The sequence below is a fragment of the Leucopleurus acutus genome (genome assembly GCF_964270905.1).
Source record: "Leucopleurus acutus genome assembly, chromosome: 4".
NCBI classification, from domain to species: domain Eukaryota; kingdom Metazoa; phylum Chordata; class Mammalia; order Artiodactyla; family Delphinidae; genus Leucopleurus; species Leucopleurus acutus.
This window is the reverse complement of record NC_139146.1, coordinates 69,203,091-69,223,717: the sequence shown is the minus strand read 5'-3', so window position 1 is coordinate 69,223,717 and position 20,627 is coordinate 69,203,091. Positions and strand designations below refer to the sequence as shown.

General features: G+C 33.2%; 1 protein-coding gene across 2 annotated transcripts in view; it reads left to right on the top strand.

Annotated features, from left to right (window-relative positions):
- GABRG1 (gamma-aminobutyric acid type A receptor subunit gamma1) overlaps positions 1 to 20,627 on the top strand; it is a gene marked incomplete at both ends in the record, with an annotated part of 62,778 nt that overhangs the window by 21,991 nt on the left and 20,160 nt on the right. For both annotated transcript variants that reach the window (XM_082838974.1, XM_082838975.1), the window contains one exon: positions 8,638 to 8,705. In XM_082838974.1, coding sequence (XP_082695100.1) covers positions 8,638 to 8,705 — 68 coding nt within the window. The remainder of the gene's footprint in view (positions 1 to 8,637; positions 8,706 to 20,627) is intronic.

The window sequence follows — 20,627 nt, the reverse complement described above, 5'->3', positions numbered from 1 at the left end:
TGCTTAGTTCCCCTTTGTTATTTCCTATTTTATATTTTGTATTATTACCCCCTTTTTTCTGATCAAGAAAATTAAGAGAAGTGGATTTTTTCAGAATTTCCATTATTAATGAATGAGCTCTACTGTTTTTCTATTAACTACCTTGTAATTTCTACTTTGTCTTTATTATAACCTTCATTATATTTTATTTTGTTTTGCTTTATCTTTTGAGTTGGAAATTTAATTATTTATTTTCCCTCTTCAAGTTTTGGTGTGTTACTATCTGTATTTCCCTTTTTCTCCTGTAGATTTTGCCTCATAAAGGTAAATGCATTGTTATTTGGTGTATAAATATTTTGTGTTATATCTTCATAATGACTCTCATGGCTTTAAATATTAAAAAGTTATTGTTTTTATTGGGATGGTTAAATTGATGCCAATTACTTATCACAAGAAACAGAAATCTGTACTTCCATTTTACTCGTCATATTTCACTATTATTATTTGACACTCTCTTTTCTTTCAATTAATGTCAACTCCCTGAAGGTAGAAAGCATCCTATCCCTCATTGCTAAAACAATGTCTGAAACATAAATTATGTTCACTTAATATTTACTGAGTGAACTTTTTTGAATAGAACCTAGAGTGTATAATCTTTTAATTTCATGTGTAAGTATTTTGACAGTTGTTCTACTTCATGAATTTAGCATTTTACCTAAATTATTTCAGATCGAGATTTGGACTTCAAATGCTATATACATCTGTGACATCACATCGTTTAATAGATTAGACGAGACATGTCCTAAGTACCTTGATAATTATACCATGCATAGCAGCATTTGTATCTGTGCATCTCAGATTATACATAATGAATTAGTTAATTGTTCACATGATTTGTAGGCATTCCTTTCTGTCCAAAATTTGTGTTAACATCTTTCTTCTTCATAAATTATGAAAAAAAATTTAATCAATTTACTGAGGACTTATGAAATTAATAATGAATTAACATTAAAAGGCTTTGTAATTCTAGTAAAGCTTTAATTACTTTATGTTGAGTTTTCTTTTTTATTTCTTAACAACTTTTCAGGTAGAGTCTACAGCTTTTCAAACAATTTCAGTGATTTAAATAGTTTGATCTAATCTAAAAAATTACTATCCCAATAGATTTAAAGCTATCCCTCTCCCAGGATAGATGATAGGCATGTGCCACTAGACAGGGACTTGGGGTGAGAAGGGGAGGATCTGCTTTTTTATTCCATCTGTTTAATTGTTCTAAGTTTCTAGTGATGGGAACACGCAGGAGATATGAGGAGCTAACTGGGTGCAGTTTGAAACTTTTGTCTTCTTAGTTTTTATTTCTTTTTGGGTTAACACCAAATGGCCCTTGGTACACTTGGAGAGGCAAACATATAAATAGTGAGGGTAGGAGGGTAGGAATAGAGTAGAAATGCTTTATGTTTTTGTTCATAGGCATTTTATACTGTTCAATTCCTTGACCTGGGGAATCTAGAGGCTTCTCTATATCTTCCACCTGCCTTAGCTCCTTTCATCAACAATCTAGTCTGGAGATATGTGCTGCTGGTGGCCAAAAAGCTGGTAAGATGCCTCTGGTCCAGTTATCTTCCTTTGATGTGAATTGTACCCACAAGAAAATAAAATATCCTAGACATTCTAAAAGGTGGGTGTGCAGATACTCCATTGCTTCTCTTTCTTTAAATCTCCTCTCCAACTTTCTTTTCCCCTGATCAGGTGTAGGAGTGGAAGCAGGTTGATAAGTCTGCTGTCTAAAGAGACATTAAACTACAGAATAAGAGAGCAGTCTTTCATTCTCCTAAGAAGAAATTCCAAATAATTAAATTTACATATACTTAATATATATTATGTATATTAATAACAGTCATACATTTGTGAGTACTGAATACTTGAAATTGATTATTGACTATTGAGTACTTGAAATGTGGCTAGTATGGCTAAATTTCAATTAATTTAATTAATTTCTATTTAAATGTAAGTAGTAATATGTAGTGTGCAGAGTAGCATTTTATCTGTTCATCTCAGAGTATACATAATAAATGACTTAAGTCTCTCCAAAAAGTGATGTTGGGAAAGCTGGACAGCTACATGTAAATCAATGAAATTTGAACACTCCCTCATACCATATACAAAAATAAACTCAAAATGGCTTAAAGACCTAAATATAAGACACGACAACATAAAACTCTTAGAAAAGAACATAGGCAAAACATTCTCTGACATAAATTGTAGCAATATTTTCTTAGATCAGTGTCCCGAGGAAAAATAAATAAAAGCAAAAATAAACAAATGGAACCTAATTAAACTCAAAAGCTTTTGCACAGCAAAGGAAATCATCAACAAAACGAAAAGACAGCTTATGGGATGGGAGAAGATATTTGCAAACGATGCGACCAACAAGGAGTTAATATCCAAAATATACAAACAGCACATACAACTCAAGATTGAAAAAATAAACAACCCAATCAAAAAATGGGCAGAAGACCTATATAGACATTTTTCCAAAGAAGACATACAGATGGCCAAGAGGCAGATGAAAAGATGCTCATATCACTAATTATTAGAGAAATGCAAATCAAAACCACAATGAGGTATCACCTCACACTTGTCAGAATGGTTATCATCAAAAAGTCTACAAATAATAAATGCTGGAGAAGGTGTGGAGAAAAGGGATCTCTTGTACACTGTTGTTGGGAATGCAAATTGGCGCCTCCACTATGGAGAACAGTATGGAGGTTCCTTAAAAAAATAAAAATAGAGCTACCATATGATCCAGCAATCCCACTCCCTGGTACATACCCAGAAAAAACAAAAACCTAATTCAAAAAGATACATGTGCCCCAGTGTTCACAGCAGCACTATTTATAATAGCCAAGACATAGACACAACCCAAGTGCCCATCAACAGATCAGTTAAAGAAGATAAGATATATATATATATATATACATATATGTATATATATATAAATATATATATAAAGGAATATTACTCAGCCATAAAAAGGAACAAAATATTGCCATTTGCAGCAACATGGATGGACCTAGAGAATATTATACTTAGTGAAGTATGTAAGACAGAGAAAGACAAATACTATGTGATATCACTTATATGTGGAATCTAAAAAATAATACAAAGACTCTATATACAAAACAGAAAAAGACTCACAGGCATAGAAAACAAACTTATGGTTACCAAAGGGGAGAGAGAGGGGAGGAGGGACAAATTAGGAGTATGGGATTAACAGATACAAAGTACTATACATAAAATGTATAAAATAGATAAGCAACAAGGATTTACTATATAGCACAGAAAATTGTAATCAATATCTTGTAATAATCTGTAATAGAATATAATCAGAAAAAAATAACTGAATCACTATGCTGAACACCTGAAACTAACACAATAGTATAAATCAAATATACTTCAATAAAAAATTTGAAAACAAATATGAATAATTATTAAAGTGATCTTTGTAGGCATTCTTTTCTGTCCTAAATTTATGTTAGTATCTTTTCTAGCCATCTGTGTTAGTATCTACTAGCTAAGGTATTAGATAGCACAGTCTCAAGTATCTATTTATCCATATCTACCTTTTCTTCCATGTGTATCCAAGTGTCTATTTGTCCATATGTGACCTAGGGAAGGAGATGGCAAATGTTAGTTGACATTCCTTGTTAGTAAGGCCTGGGAAGAAGCATCTGGACCCAAATATGACATCTTTGTGTTGAGAACCCCTGCTGTCTGTTCTAGGGCAATAAGACATATTAGTCATAGTTCTTTCAAAATCTGTATAACTGCAATATCCAGATCAGTGGGACTATTTCTTTTTTAATACTATTTAGGGGCAGTAAGAAAAGACCATTAATCTTATTTTCCAGGATTAGAGTTTTTGACTGACTTCAATTAATTTTAATATCCAAGGTGACCAAAAAGCTACATATTATGCTAAAGATATCTTAGACTATTGGAATACAGCATGGTTAAAAATAAGTATGAAGAAAATATTTTAAAAATTCATTTTAGTTTATATCTTCTGATTGATAACCAATTACCCACCCAGAGTGAGCTCTCTTCAGTTTTGCCTTAACTACGTGGAAACTCGATGTTGAGCTCACCGTTTTTTTCTTTCTTTCTCTTTTCCTTCCTCTTTGTATTTTCTGGATTACTAAGTTGCCTGGAATGTCTATTTCTATATCCTCACTTGCACTAGGAGTTTACTTATATTCTGGTGAGATACTTAAAGCAAAGTACTTAGAAGTCACAGCACAGAAAGAGGCCTTGCAAAAATAATTCAGTGTCATCTTTACCTGTCTTCCCTCTATCTATCAAAAATGTAATTTGCTGTGGCAGTACATGCTTTTCTAAGTCATTGTACTATCACAAAAAACAGATCTTTGATCTCTGTGTGTATTGATGAATTAAACATAGTGTGCCCACTTTCTAAACATCATTTAATAAGCTTGGAATAGCAATTTTCTTTTAGCTTCATTTTCCTACTTTTGAATTGAAGTATGGTGTTTTCCTTTTTAAATATCACTAAAATCCTGCAATTGGACAAACCTTCTACTGAGAAAATCATAAAGCCAAGAAAGTACTTACTCAAGTACTAAGAATCCTGTATTTTAAGTGATTTCACCCAAAAGTATTGTTCATAGCATGAATCAATGAAAGCAGTAATAAGTCATTATTAAGGAACAATTACAGATTTCTGTTGTTTTCCTTTTTATATTTTGAAGCATATAAGCACTAGCTGTAGTTTCAAAATTAATCTGAAATATTTTAATTCACTTTCAGGTTTATTCTATGTCATGTTTTGGGGATGAAGTTTAAAGGATTGGATCAAATGATAGCACCTCAAAGTTATAAAATGATACACATAACAACTCAAAAAATGCTCATAGTTTGCAAATATATGTTCATTGTGTAATTTATTGAATATCTTCTGTGAATAGCAATGTTCTACGCTGGAATTACTGATGTAATATATCTTTTGTCCCATCTCAGAAGAACTTGATGTATGCACATCATGAAATAGTGTGGCTCAAGCCCTAATGCCAGAGTTAATATTTTTGTAACATACATATATTTGCCTTATAGTTAGCTAAGGAAATGTTGATATCAAGAAACCAGGACTGATCACTCATATCTACATCTTTCTCTACTGTAAAATGTGAAAAGTATGTCCTGTAAATAAAAATGTCCTCAAGAATATTACTCAGCCATAAAAAAAAACAAAATTGAGTTATTTGTAGTGAGGTGGATGAAACTAGAGTCTGTCATACAGAGTGAAGTAAGTCAGAAAGAGAAAAACAAATACCATATGTTAACACATATATATGGAATCTAAAAAAAACAAAAACAAAAACAAATGGTTCTGGAGAACCTAGGGGCAGAATAGGAATAAAGACGCAGACGTAGAGAATGGACTTGAGGACACGGGGAGGGGGAAAGGTAAGCTGGGACGAAATGAGAGAGTGGCATGGACTTATATATACTACCAAATGTAAAATAGATAGCTAGTGGGAAGCAGCCACATAGCACAGGGAGATCAGCTCAGTGCTTTGTGGATAAGGAGGGTGGGAGGGAGACGCAAGAGGGATATATGTATATGTATAGCTGATTCACTTTGTTATAAAGCAGAAACTAAGACATCATTGTGAAGCAATTATACTCCAATAAAGATGTTAAAAAAATCATTTAGTTCTTGTTATAAGCGGTGTTCAGCCCCAAGTATCATGCAATAGAGAGCAGGCACTCAGTTTTTGTTGATTTATCAGATGAACTGAAAAAGTCTAATCAGATAAGACTGGTACATTGCACTTAATTGCTTATAACTGTTAATAAATATACTAAATGAAACTAATAAACCTATTGTTATTAATTGACTTTCATAAAAACCACTCTGTAAATCTAGTTATATTTAGCTTAATTATATGATATTTATTGGTTACAATTCATAGCTAGTCAAACATAAATGGCAAATGATTAAAGCAACTCATCTCAGAAGTCATCAGCTTAGGTTAAGCTATATAAGTTAAGCTATATAACCTTCTATAAGTCATAGAACCTACTTTTATTTAAGAAATCTAATTGTTGGCTACTAGATCGAATTACATTGTCATGCATCATGTAAATCTAGAAACCTATAGTTTTGCATACTAAAACTATTTCTAACAAATCCCATTTATTTTTCTAGCTAAGAAAATATGTATGTCATGTAATAAAATATTTGCTTAAGGTAAAACAAACTAAATAAATACTGTATGTTTTTCTAAGTGTAGGGCTTTTTATAATTTCAAAGATTAAAAATAAATATGGTTTTAAAATAATACAGGCACTGTTTTCCAAAATGTCTCAAGTTTTCCATGGAAGCTTACCAGCCTGGAAGCTCTGACAGACTAAAAGTTACTAAGATAGGGAGACTTGAGACAGGATAGGGACTCAGACAGGCAGATTCAGGTATGTACTAGAGGAGGGGGTTCATCCTGCGAGGTCTAATATAGTGCCTGCATTGTAAGAGTGGTAAGTACTGGGCCAGAAAGGGAAATCACATAAACTTATCCAGAAAGGATAACTGAGTATACAGTACTGGAAACATGCTTACTTTAGCATAGAAACTTTCAGGGTACCAGGTGGTTTTTCTGCTTTATTTTATTTGCATTATCTCTATGTAAATCTCCATGAGATCTATGACAGATTTTCTTCTCACAATGTCTTTTTCCCTTCCTGTCTTCTTTATGAAACCTTTATATGCATTCCTCAACAAGTATTTGCTGAATCAGTAAATGAACCCTTTATGCTTTATATGGCAGGGGGGGTAGGGAGTAAAAAGAAACTATGTGAAAATGTTTTTCATAGTGAACAAAAAAATCTCATGAGTATAAGTTATCATCATTATGGTAAATCTCATTATAGCAAGCCAAAAATACCTGACAAAGGTTCAAAGCCCAAATCACAATCAAATATGCACTATTGCAGATAGTAGTTAATCATATCATTCGATTAACTTTAAAAGGCTGACCTGTGCTGCACATTTTGATAGAATATAAGAATACAGCATATACCATTTAAACACTAACTTGGAAAACACAAATGGTTATGTACAAAACACAACAGATGAAGTCCACAGGGATGGCTGTACAATATATTCTAAGAATTAGATGAAAATACACCTTTCACTGGAACCAGCTATAAACAACCCAAAGGAATTTTGTTAACAAGAGAGGAAGGAGGTGTGAACACATTTAATGAAGCTCCTCACGAGAATCAGACCTGGATGTAGACGCTTCAGATCTATCACCTCCTTTAATCATCATAACTATGCTTCAAGCTCTAGTGTGTGCCGAACTAGCTTATACTGGCTCACAATAACCACTCATTATATATCGTCCCGACTCTGTATTCAGTGACTTCACACTGGTGTCTTTAAATCATTCATTGTGGGAGTATTTACAACATTGAAATCTGCAAAAGGTACAAATCGGGGCTTGTTTTCTCCCAGTCCAAGAGCAAGTTTGTTAACATTTGTTAGCACATCATGATATGCACTAAGTAGGATAACATAACAATGTTTAGGCTCTAAAATCCATCTAATCCTAAAATTCTATGACTATTGCAGAGCAAATTACCTAGCATTTTTAACTGAATAAACTTCCTTAGTTTTAATGGATGATTTAGACAGTTTTAGGCTGTACACTGGGAGGTTTTTAGTCAAAAATGGTAATTTTTAGTTACATAATTTATTTGTGAAATGAAAAGGTTGTTGTGTTTATATAATGGGCCATGCTTCCTCATTTAATAATGAGAATGTTTTATTCTTGAAAGTGTAAAATAGTAATAGTTATTAAGATTTATTTAAATAAGATTTATTTAAGACAACCTATGATTATATCTTTGACCATTCTTTTTCTTTTTTTTAAACATCTTTATTGGAGTATAATTGCTTTACAATGGTGTGTTAGTTTCTGCTTTATAACAAAATGAATCAGCCATATGTATACATATATCCCCATATCTCCTCCCTCTTGCGTCTCCCTCCTAGCCTCCCTATCCCACCCCTCTAGGTGGTCACAAAGCACTGAGCTGATCTCCCTGTGCTATGCGGCTGCTTCCCACTAGCTATCTATTTTACATTTGGTAGTATATATAAGTCCATGCCCTCTCTCACTTCGTCCCAGCTTACCCTTCCCCCTCCCTGTGTCCTCAACTCCATTCTCTATGTCTGCGTCTTTATTCCTGTCCTGCCCCTAGGTTCTCCAGAACTATTTGTTTTTGTTTTTTTAGATTCCACATATATGTGTTAGCATATGGTATTTGTTTTCCTGTTTCTGACTTACTTCACTCTGTATGACAGACTCTAAGTCCATCCACCTCACTATGAATAACTCAATTTCATTTCTTTTTATGGCTGAGTATATGCCACATCTTCTTTATCCATTCATCTGTTGATGGACACTTAGGTTGCTTCCATGTCCTGGCTACTGTAAATAGAGCTGCAATGAACATTGTGGTACATGACTCTTTCTGAATTATGGTTTTCTCAGGGTATATGCCCAGTAGGGGGATTGCTGGGTCGTATGGTAGTTCTGTTTTCAGTTGACTATTCTTTATATTGGTATTTTGCAGTGAGGCCCACAGTAATTGAAACTGATGTTTACGTAAACAGCATTGGACCAGTTGATCCCATAAATATGGTGAGTAATGAATATTAAAAATAGTTATCTGGCATAGAGTTCTGGAGTATATATATACCACAATAATAGAAAGAATATGTGAATAATTTCTGATAACTAATTCTGAATGAGTTCAGGGCAACAGATGCAATTAGTGATTCGTTGGTTGTGCATAGGCTGACTCCAAGGTATAGAGATGATTTTGCAGATGGTAGAGTCATTTTTTGAGATAGGGAATATAGCCATATGCTGAAGGCACATTCAGGAGGAACCGTCCAGTAATGATTTGGATTTTAATTTCCAGGAAGAAGTTATGACTGGAAATAGATGTAAATTGGGGAGGGAAGAGGGACAAGCAGCATAAAATATAGCTTAAAGCCACAATAAATGATCCAAGAAAGATGCAGATTAAGAGGAACACAGATCTGAGAATCAGATGGTATTTATAATGAGACCAATGCATGTAAAATACAGGTGGAAGAAAGAGAAATGCAGAAAAGGGACATACTCAGAAAAGTCAGAGGGTAGGAGAAGAACCAGGGAGAAGATGATATTGTATAATCTGAGGAAGAAAAGAGAATGGAAAAGAAGGAACTAATAATCAGTTGTCAACATACATGAGAATCCAGTGATAAATGGAATAAATTGGGCCCACTGGTGTTGGTTATATGGTACTGGTTATCTCTGTTAGGTGAAATTCAGTGGAAAAGTGAAAGAAAGAAAAGAATAACAGCTGAATTGTATGTCTCTCCTCCATCCTCAAAATTGGTTTCCTATCCAACTTCTTGTCACAGAGCTAGAAATATGGGTTCTGCAGTGATAGACATGCAATCATGTGTGGATTTCAAGGTGATGGTGAGTAAGTGGGAATGCAGGTTAATTTTATGAACTACTATTTTGAGAAACTTGACTTAGAAGAGAATGAGGTAAGAGTATGGTGGTAGAGAAGGAAGAGAGTAAAAGAGAAATATGAGCAAGAGAGAATATGAGAAAATGTCAAGGAAAGGTCATTTAGGATGGAAAATGGAAAAGTTTGTAACTATGCTTATACACAGAATAAATAGTTTTCATTACCATTTGAAAGACATAATTAATAACTCCAATATAACCCACAGACATTATTTAAAATAGGTTGAAAATGTGCTGTTCCAAACCCTAATGATCCCATTTCTGTGAGTCAAACTACTTGGTCCCATTCAATGAGCTCAATCATGTTTTATGTTCATCTCCTCTGATTTGGTCACCTGTGTTACTCTCTCAGGCTGCCGTAACAAAGTGCCAGAGACTGCTGGCTGAAACAACAGACATTTCAGACATTTATGTCTCCAGTTCTTAAGGACAGAAGTCCAAATCAAGGTGTCAGCAACTTTGCTTTCTTCTCAGGCCTTTCTCCTTGGTTTGCAGATGGCCACCTTCTCACTGTGTCATTACATGGGCTTTCTTCAGTGCATGTGTTTCCCTGGTGCTCTTTGTGTATCCAAATTTTCCCTTCTATAAAGACAGCAGTCAGATTGGATTTGGGTCCACCCTAAAGACCTCATTTTAACTTAATCATCTATTTAAAGGCCCTGTCTTCAAATATAGTCACATTCTGAGGTACTGGGGGTTAGGGCTTCAACATATGAATTTTGGGAGGACAGCATTTAGCCCATAACATTGTGCAAAGATAATTCTCTAACCCTTTGATGATTTTTCTCCCTAACTTCATTTATTCATTATCACAATAAATTGTCTCTTTATTACTGATCTTAACCACTTTATGCCTGAATAACCATCATTATATACTTGTCTGTGTCTGCTTATTCTTATAGTATTACAGCCGTGCTCAGTTTTTCTCTTACTCAATATGATGTTCACATGATTGTCATTAACTTTCACAGCTGTCTATATTGATTACCGTACTGACAGCATTTTGGTCACACCATAATGGACATCTGTGTTGCCTTAGTGCAAATAAATACAAACTGGCTTGGGATAAGTTGAATTTGAGAGTCTGAAAATAGGAGCCAACTGTCAGGAGAAAGGGCTGGAGCAACTATTTTCCAGGGATTAGCTAAACCTCCGAGGAATTGGAAAAGCAGTGTTAAAGTAAAGAGAGAAGGAAAAAGAAACAAATATCAGACCTTGAGGAATATATATTGGGTTGGCCATAATGTTCATTCGTTTTTTCCTGTAAGATGGCTCTGGTAGCTCTTAGTTGTCTTTAATTTGAAACAATTTTGTTAGATTGTATTGTGACAGCTATCATATCAGCATGCATTTTAAAAAAAAAACTTACCAAATTGATGAATTTTTGTGTAGCTATTTTAATACTGAAGGTGGAAGAAAAAAAGCAACATTTTTGGCATATTATGCTTTATTATTTCAAGAAAGGTAAAAATGCAACTGAAATGCAAAAAAAGATTTGTGCAGTGTATGGAAAAGGTGCTGTGACTGAACAAACCTGTCAAAAGTGGTTTGTGAAGTTTCGTGCTGGAGATTTCTCTCTGGACAATGCCCCACAGTAGGGTAGACCAGTAGAAGTTGATAGGGATCAAATCAAGACATTCACTGAGAACAATCAACATTATACCACGTGAGAGATAGCCGACATACTCAAAATATCCAAATCAAGCATTGAAAATCATTTGCACCAGCCTGGTTATGTTAATCACTTTGATATTTGGGTTCCACATAAGTTAAGTGAAAAAAACCTTCTTGACCGTATTTCTGCGTGTGATTCTCTACAGAAACGTAATGAAAACATTCCGTTTTTAAAACAAATTGTTGCAGGCGATGAAAAGTGGATACTGTACAATAATGTGGAACAGAAGAGATGGTGGGGCAAGTGAAATGAACCACCACCAACCACACCAAAGGCCGGTCTTCATCCAAAGAAGGTGATGTTGTGTACATGGTGGGATTGGAAGGGAGTCCTCTGTTATGAGCTCCTTCTGGAAAACCAAACAATTAATTCCAACAAGTACTGCTCCCAATTAGATCAACTAAAAGCAGCACTTGACGAAAATCATCCAGAATTAGTCAATGGAAAATGCATAATCTTCCATCTGGATAACACAAGACCACATGTTTCTTTGATGACCAGGCAAAAACTGTTACAGCTTGGCTGGGAAGTTCTGATTCTTCTGCCATATTCACCAGAGACTGCACCTTCAGATTTGCATTTATTTCGGTCTTTACAAAATTCTGGAAAAAATTTCAATTCCCTGGAAGACTGTAAAAGGCACCTGGAACAGTTCTTTGCTCAAAAAGATTAAAAGTTTTGGGAAAACGGAATTATAAAGTTGCCTGAAAAATGGCAGAAGGTAGTGGAACAAAAGGGCGAATACATTGTTCAATAAAGTTCTTGGTGAAAATGAAAAATGTGCCTTTTATTTTGACTTAAAAAACCAAAGGCACTTTTTGGCCAACCCAATATATTTAAGGACCTGAAAGATGAAATTGAGGTAGTAAATTAAACAGCATAGTTGGCAAGAAAATGAAGATAAAGCAAGGGAAGAGAAAGTTTCAAAGAGCGTTTTAGTATTACTTCTACCCCAAACAAATTTGTATACAACCTCTTGGTTTTTGTAAAGATAAAACATTCTATATATCTGTGTGTATTGATTTAACATTATGCAAATATAAGATTTCATAAAGTAATGCCTTACTAAAATGTTAATTTTCTCTTTAAAAAAATCATAAAATATTCAGTCTCTAATTAACCAATACTTAGATAAGCCCATTTGGGCATGTGGAAGTCTAAATTTTCCTGCATTGCATATGTTTTATTTGAGGCTTTTGTTTTCAATTTGAATGAATTCATTAAAGAAAAATGTGGTCATTAAAGAAGAAGTAGAATTCAAGACTGAATTAGTATTCCAGAAATATTTTGACAAGAATGGCTATCAAGAGGCTTCTATGATAATCTTCGTATATAAAAGTTTCATGGTATTAAATATTTAGTTTTCCCAGTGGGGCAAATTAGACACTTGTAACCTTGGACAGTGATAGTTTTTTAAAAAAGCTAATTAAGTGAAATTACTATTGAAATTGGTGACACTAAAGCACGTATAAGAAAAAAAAACTGTGGAATATTTGATAGTGTTTATTAAAAGAGAAGCATTGTCATACTAGGGATTAAGGAACAGTTTACATAGAAGACTATTTTAACTAAACAATGCAGGAAAATTAGAATTCAGTTATTATAAAATGAACAAAATTGCTTTGACTGTGAGTGTAATAAAGCAAGCAGACCTGAGTGTAATTAAGCAAGAAAGTGTTTTTTCCCTCTTTACACATACAACTTAAGTTACTGATAAGGAACAAAATTAATACATAGGTTTAATGATTTTATTTTTTCAAATGAGGCAAAATTTTGTTTGGTGCAAAATGGTTGTTTCATTTTAAGCTTGGCTACATAAAATAGTATCTGTAGATTACTGATAAGACCTAAAGCAATATCATTCTACAATAGGATATGTCTTTCTTTTCTTTTCTTTTTAAATCCAGGGTTAGATTAATGGCTTCAATCCTGGTGCCACTGTCAAAAAATAGATATTTAATAATTGCATGTTGAAAGAATGAATAAATCAATAAATAGATCGTTCCTATAATTTCTATTTTGAGAATTTAAGTGCAAAGTGAATAACAGATGCACTAATGAAGATTGAAAAATTAACTTGGAAAGAGGCTGTTCAACTATGCATCTCTAATTAAAACTATCTAATTGTAAACAGAACAGAAATATACAATCAAAACTGAAGGCAAAAAATGTTAATAGAGGTTATTAGACTGGAATTAAAGTATTTAACCTCTTAATTTTTCAGGTTTTGAGAAGATTATGTATTTTCACTCTTTCAAGTAAATGTGTCAGGATAATTAAACAATTGCACTTATCCTCTGGTAGCAAATACAACGTTCAAGGGTTATAGCGATTCTCTGAATCAAGTCAAAATCAATGAAAGCTCCAGGGAATCCAAGATGATATTATAGGTATATAACACAAGGGGAGTAAGTAGAAAACAGTTATAATTGAAAATTCCAGGTATAATTTGGACATGGGTTTATTCATAGGAACTGGTACACTATTATATAGTCCAATATTTAAGAGATTATCAATATACACATTTTGAAAGTGTCAGACCAGAGAGATAAACAGCTATAAAAAACTGTTCAAGAACAATATCCCATTTCATGTCTGTAGAACTTAAGTTTATATCATCCTAACTGCCAGGGTCAGAGGTCACATGGTCTTAGAATATGCTTCCGAAGCTGAATAGATTCTTCCAGTGTGAAATTGCGATTGGTTTTGGTAATGGAGACAGGGATGAAGAGTGAAAACACAAGTTATGAGGAAGGCAACTTATAAAGGAGCCAGGGCACAAGCTGGGCTAGACTCCAAAGTAACTACCTGCTGGAGATGACAATGCTGGGGAGAGCAGTACACAAATAGGATTAAATTAATTTAGCAAAAGACAAGTTGTTTTCTTTCTGTCCAGTATAGAAATATTTAACAATAATGCCCCTTTTCAGACTCCTTTTACAAGAAAAGGAAAATCCAACTGCTCCTTATAAAAGAAAAAATATTCTTTAAAAGCGTAGATGGAACTACGAAAGTTATAAACATTAATCATTATTGTATGGAAATACAGTACAGGATATAAGAGATTTTCCCAGAAACCAAATTTGGTTCTATCATTCAAATGGAATGGCCAAGCATCAAATGTGTGTATAGGGGGTGAGGTATAGTTAAATAATCTATTTGAGAATGGTGAGAACTGAAGTTTAATATTTTTTATTTTCCCTTATTTTATCAGACTTGTTTTTGACAATAAACTCCCTAGACATATAACTTGGGTTTAAACATTCTAGATATATTGAGAAAGCTGGTGCTCAGAGAGAATTTTTTTCTCCATGAATTTCTCGCAAGGAGCACATTTCTTCAGCATGGTTCATACAATAGGTGCTAATGTTCATAGGTTCATCTTTCCATCTCTCTTTGTCTCTGTCTCTGCCTTTCTCTCTCTCTCTCTCTTCCCTCTCATTCCTCTCCTTCCTTTTCTCTTTTTTTTGTTCCTACTGCTTCCAGATTTAAGGAAATAAAGCCCCAAGCATAGCTTCTACATATCAAATTAACCGTGTTTTTTCCTCTTACTATATTAACAGGAAACAGTCACTCCTTGCCAGCTATATTATTTTTAGGAATTATGAAACAGCAAACACATTAAGTTTATTTGTTTGGTTTGTACAATATTTTAAAGTTTGTTGCCATAGTTTTAATTTCTTTTCTTTTGCATATTATGTTAAGATTTATTGCTTTCATTAAATACTCTAAAATCTATTTCTTTTCACAGGCTTTATTTTAAAATAATATAGAATTTAGGTAAGTTTTGATTCAACACTAGCAGAGGTAAAATTAAAAATTATAAATAAATATTATTTTCAACTCTGTACTTCTTTGATCCAGAATGCTCACTTGCCCCATGAATAGGAAGTTAAAGCTCTTAGAATAAAGAAATTAAAATAACCTCTGAACCTCCAAAAATTATTAAAATAATTTTACTATTTCTTGAGTTGAAAAAAACACATTTAAATTTTTATTTTATGATCTTATTTGTCTTTTATTTATGTAAGACTTGTATTGCGAAAGTTGGTACATTGGCTACTAAGTTAGAATATATATGGCCTCTTTCCTTTGGAGAAGTATAAAACCTAGTGGGGAAGATGTCTAAAAAATAACAAATTAGATCGATACAGAAGAGGAAGGGCCAGGAAAGTTCTGTGTATGAACCCATACATATTTTAAGTTGCAAATGGTGACCCTATGCTATTTTATTTCTAAAAATCTTTCATTAAAATAGGATTTTTTTCCTTATTATAAAAGAAATACATGACCAATATTGGAAAATTAGAAATTCCATTTAGGCAAAAGAAAAAATTAATATTCTAGATTATGATTATCCAGTGGTCACCATTGTTAACTACCATTTTAATAACTTCATGTACATAGTTTTCCCAAATGTTATACTATTAATATTATACATATTTTTATAACATTGTGTCTTTCTACTTATTATATCATGACTGTTATTCCACTTAACTACTTTTTAAAAATATCATTAAATGTTGCATGATATTAGGGGATGTATTTGTACCATAATCTATCTAGTAATACATTATCTAACATCTTGGTCAGATTTTGGAGGTGTCTATATTGAATTCTTTTTTAATGATCTGCCTCCTAGGTTAGTTACAATTTTGAGTCCTTCATGAATTAGTAGATAGAGAATGTTGTAGAATGGGACTGTACTGCTTGGTAGTTCTGGCCTCAGGCTAGGATTAGGGGGTAAGTTCTGCCAGAATAAGGACCTAATCATACTTGTGATTAAAAGGTAGGTAGCCTTGCTTCCTGCCTAGCTGATTCAAGGCACTATTTCATTTGTCAAATGTTATAGCTGATAATAAATATATCTTATGAGTATACATTTTTCACCTCTTTGTTTAAAATCAAATTATATGAGTTATATGGTACCTACCAAGGGTTTTCAATGATAAACTCAAAGTTATTAGGCAACCGCTTTGATTGCTTCACTTCTTAATAGAAAATTTATTTACAAGAGGAGAATGACAAACGTTAATACGTTGCTAATAATACTCTTTTTAAAAAAAAGAAAAACAATGAATATCTAAGAAAAAGCAGTTTAGCACATATGGTGATAATTAACATGGCCTAAGATAACTTCAGAGGGATAATATTTCACCATTTTTGAAGATTACATTTAAAATTCTGTTGAGGTACATTTATTAGTTGAATGTTAAAGTTTTCTTAAATACACACACACATAAACACATGTTCTCAAACAGTGTTTATATATAGAAATTTTATTTAATGAGATGACAGGTTATACTGTACAGTTTGAGGAATTCTGTACAAATCTCATCTATGGATTTCTCTCTCTCTCTCTCTAACTCTCTTTATTTCTTTTACTTTTACCTTTTCTTTTGGTCAGGAAACCTAGTTATTGGATAGAAATGCCTTGAGGAAGTGATAGAATTTTAAGTCGAAATTTTCCAAGCTTTTAGAAACCCAAACTGCATTTAAGAAAAATGCAATTTTTCAGTATTGCTTTATGAGATTCTGATTCAGTAATCTGGGATGGGGACCTAGAATCAGAATTTTGAAAATGCTCTTTGGGGACTTCTGGTCAACCAGTTTTGGCAGCCACTGGCTTGAGCCATTTTCAACTATAAATTTAGCAGGAATTAGGTGGGATTAAATTAAAATAACAAAGATGCCTATAGATCAGAAGTATTTTTATGAGAATGGGTCACTGGACAACACCATGTCCACTGTAGCCTTTATTCTTGTTTATGTTTTGAACAAGATCACCAAACCTTAGAGATGGGAAAGATCAGAATGATAATTTCGCATAGTGCCCTGATTTTTCCAGTAAGAGAGACTAAAGGACATAGTCAGCACCCTACTCTAAGAAGTCACATAACTGGGACTCTGACATGATTTCCTGACTCCACCCAACCAGTAATTCTTTAGATTACATCATAACGTCTCACTACACACACTAACTACAACACACTTTGGATGTATTAGTATTAGTCATTGTTTATCTGAAAAGTATTTACAGTTATGTATATAATTAAAGACAATGCCCTACCTCCTACTCAGTTGTGTTATTTTTATATTTGTTTCAGCCCAAAGTCTTTAAATAATGTACTAAAGTTTTAGGTTTTAGATTGGCAGTGAATTTGAACTCACATCAGTTACCCTGCAGTTTAACTAAAATCTGAAATAGAGAAAACTTCTTAAGTGTCTCCACTTTTAACATCTTGCTATAATGGAAATCAAGACAAATCTCTATAATGGAAATTGTGCAAATCCTGCCACAGGCTTTGGCTTATCTGAGTAGAGCACTCAGCTTTGTGATATGCACAACTTGATCTAAACTACTGAAGTAAACGTCGGAAGCCAGCACTTCCAATAATAGTGTGAAAAATGCCATCCTAGTAGCATACTGATATGTCAGAAAATCCTCTGATTCTATTTTTGTGTTAGGATTTGAACTTGTAACAAAGAGTGGACCACAAAATTAACTTACATTTTAGAGATAAAGATCTCTCTTTAATGTTAGTGTTCAGCTGTGTGTGAAAGTCAGTTCAGGTAAATACAACTTCTGTCATGAAGTCTTTCTTAATTTTCCATAGCTGAAAATGATCTCTATTGTTTCTATTTCTGTTTAACTCTATCCCCCCTAAGCATTATTAATTTCCAATTTTATTGTTTATATATTCATAACAAGAAGTCTTCATGTTCATCTTTGTAAACCAAGAACAATACAGAAGTAACTTGGACACTGAAAAATATTTGTTAAAAAGTTAAGTGATGAATACACATGGTGTTATGTACCTTTGGAAATCTAAATTTAGAGACATAAAAATAGAACCCAAAGGGCTGATAACTGAACTCAGGATTTATGTCTGCTTTTGTAATATCTCTCAATGTACTGTTGATTGATTTCAATGATTTAAGTACCTGACATAATCTCCTTCCTTATTTCTTTTTCATTTGAAAAAATAGAATAACACCAAGTTATTTTACTTATCTTGTGATAGTTTCAAGAAGTTGGTGTTTTTACAATAATTGAGCAAAGTGGGGCAGAATCCTATGAACTATTACCACTAAACCTATTTGTGCTGGGGATTAACTACACTTGTACCTTTTCTCTACATGTTTATAGCCTTAGTATCTGGTTTACTGCTAACCATTGGCCCATCATATTTTGGCCGTGTGAATAGATACTTTAGGGAGAGATTAATGCCAAGGTGCTAAGATCAGATCAGGATCAACCCAACTTCATGATGTAATTATGCACCTAAATTAATTATTTAGGTCTGTATTTTGAGTGATGCTAATTCCATTACTAAAAAAAAAAGTATTGAATTAACCAGTGCTTTTAAATGTTAGACACAGCACATAATTGCAAATCTGACAGTGAAGTAGAAGAATGCACTACATGAACTTTCATCAGTTATGGTTTGACTGATTAAGTTAGAAATCAAGATGGCTCACTTCTTCACCTTTATTCACTAATGCTATTTTCTGGGCTAACTTGCAAGGAGGCAAAGTTTCATAATGTACTTTGGATCTCAAATGTTAAATGCACTGTTCCTCATCTCAAAATGTTTATCCTAGAAGCTATTCTTCAACAAGCTACTTGTTCTCAGTGAATGGAAGTTCCTTTTCATGTTTCTTTTGCTTATTTATTATGCAGGTAATTATAACCTCTAAATAGGAACATGAAGTACAAGAACACAGTTTGATTATTTTCTCGAAATTACACTAATACAAATGAGCAAACAAAATTGGATTTTTCACTTATGTATAAAATGGCACAGACTTTAATAACTTTTCATCTCAATGAGGCATTTATTAAGGATTAGTAATTTAAAAAAGCTTGGAAGTATTAGCCTTTGCAAAAAGTTTAGGAATGGTGGATAATCAAGACAGGCTCTGTATCTTTCTCTTCTTGAACATAGATTGAGGGACTTGTGAGCAGAAAAAACTTCACACTTTCCCAAAAATCCCTGCTTGGAAGAATTTGGCCTTTGGAAGTTATAACTCTTCTAACAGTGATTAGCATATTTATAAACAGGTGTGCTAAAGAAGATCCTGCCAGCTGCTAAGCAGGATTCACAGATGCTTGCTATATCCCAGCCCTATATAAGTTACTTCTCAAGTGCAATCTTTAATGCCTTGTTAGTCAGGAACACCAAAGCCAAGTATACCTACTAAGTAGCTTGAGGTTTCCTCTACCAACAAATGTTGGATCTTTGCCAAGCCATAAACCTGGTAGGTATGTTAGCTTCTTCCTTTATCTTAAGCAGTTTCTGCTGTTCAATCCCATACAAAAGCACAGTGTAATTCTGGTATAGAATGTTGTTTAAATGGTAACCAAGACTATGTGAAGAGGGGGTCATGATGCAGTGTTTTTGTGTAGAGGGACCTCATGTCTTTACATCTATGCAAAACAATGAATGACACACTGTAGATGTTAACTATATGAATGATCACTAATTACATTATTATATGGGACAAATTAACCATAATAATTTATCTATGCATATTAGTCACTTTATAACACATACATTTCATACTCAATTACATAATGTCTAGGCCTGTGTTTGGATTTTAAATAATTATTAATATGTATGTGGCTTTCCCAAATTGCAATAGTGTTCATACGAAATAGATAAAATAATGGTGTTTAAAGGTATAAATTTATAAGGAGTATTAACTAATGCATAGAAATCTAATGTACAGTATAATGAATATAGACAATAATATCATACTATAATTAGATACTATGATAACTATCACTATAACGGTAATCATATAACAATATATAAATGTACTAAAGTAACCTTAAACTTACACAAAGTTACATGTCAAATTTATTCAATTAATAAAAACCACCAAGCTGGGAAAACTGGACAGGTACATGTAAAAGTATGAGATTAGATCACTCCCTAACACCATACACAAAAATAAGCTCAAAATGGATTAAAGACCTAAATGTAAGGCCAGAAACTATCAAACTCTTAGAGGAAAACATAGGCAGAACACTCTATGACATAAATCACAGCAAGATCCTTTTTGACCCATCTCCTAGAGAAATGGAAATAAAAACAAAAATAAACAAATGGGACCTAATGAAACTTAAAAGCCTTTGCACAGCAAAGGAAACCATAAACAAAACCAAAAGACAACCCTCAGAATGGGAGAAAATATTTGCAAATGAAGCAACTGACAAAGGATTAATCTCCAAAATTTACAAGCAGCACATGCAGCTCAATAACAAAAAAACAAACAACCCAATCCAAAAATGGGCAGAAGACCTAAACAGACATTTCTCCAAAGAAGATATACAGACTGCCAACAAACACATG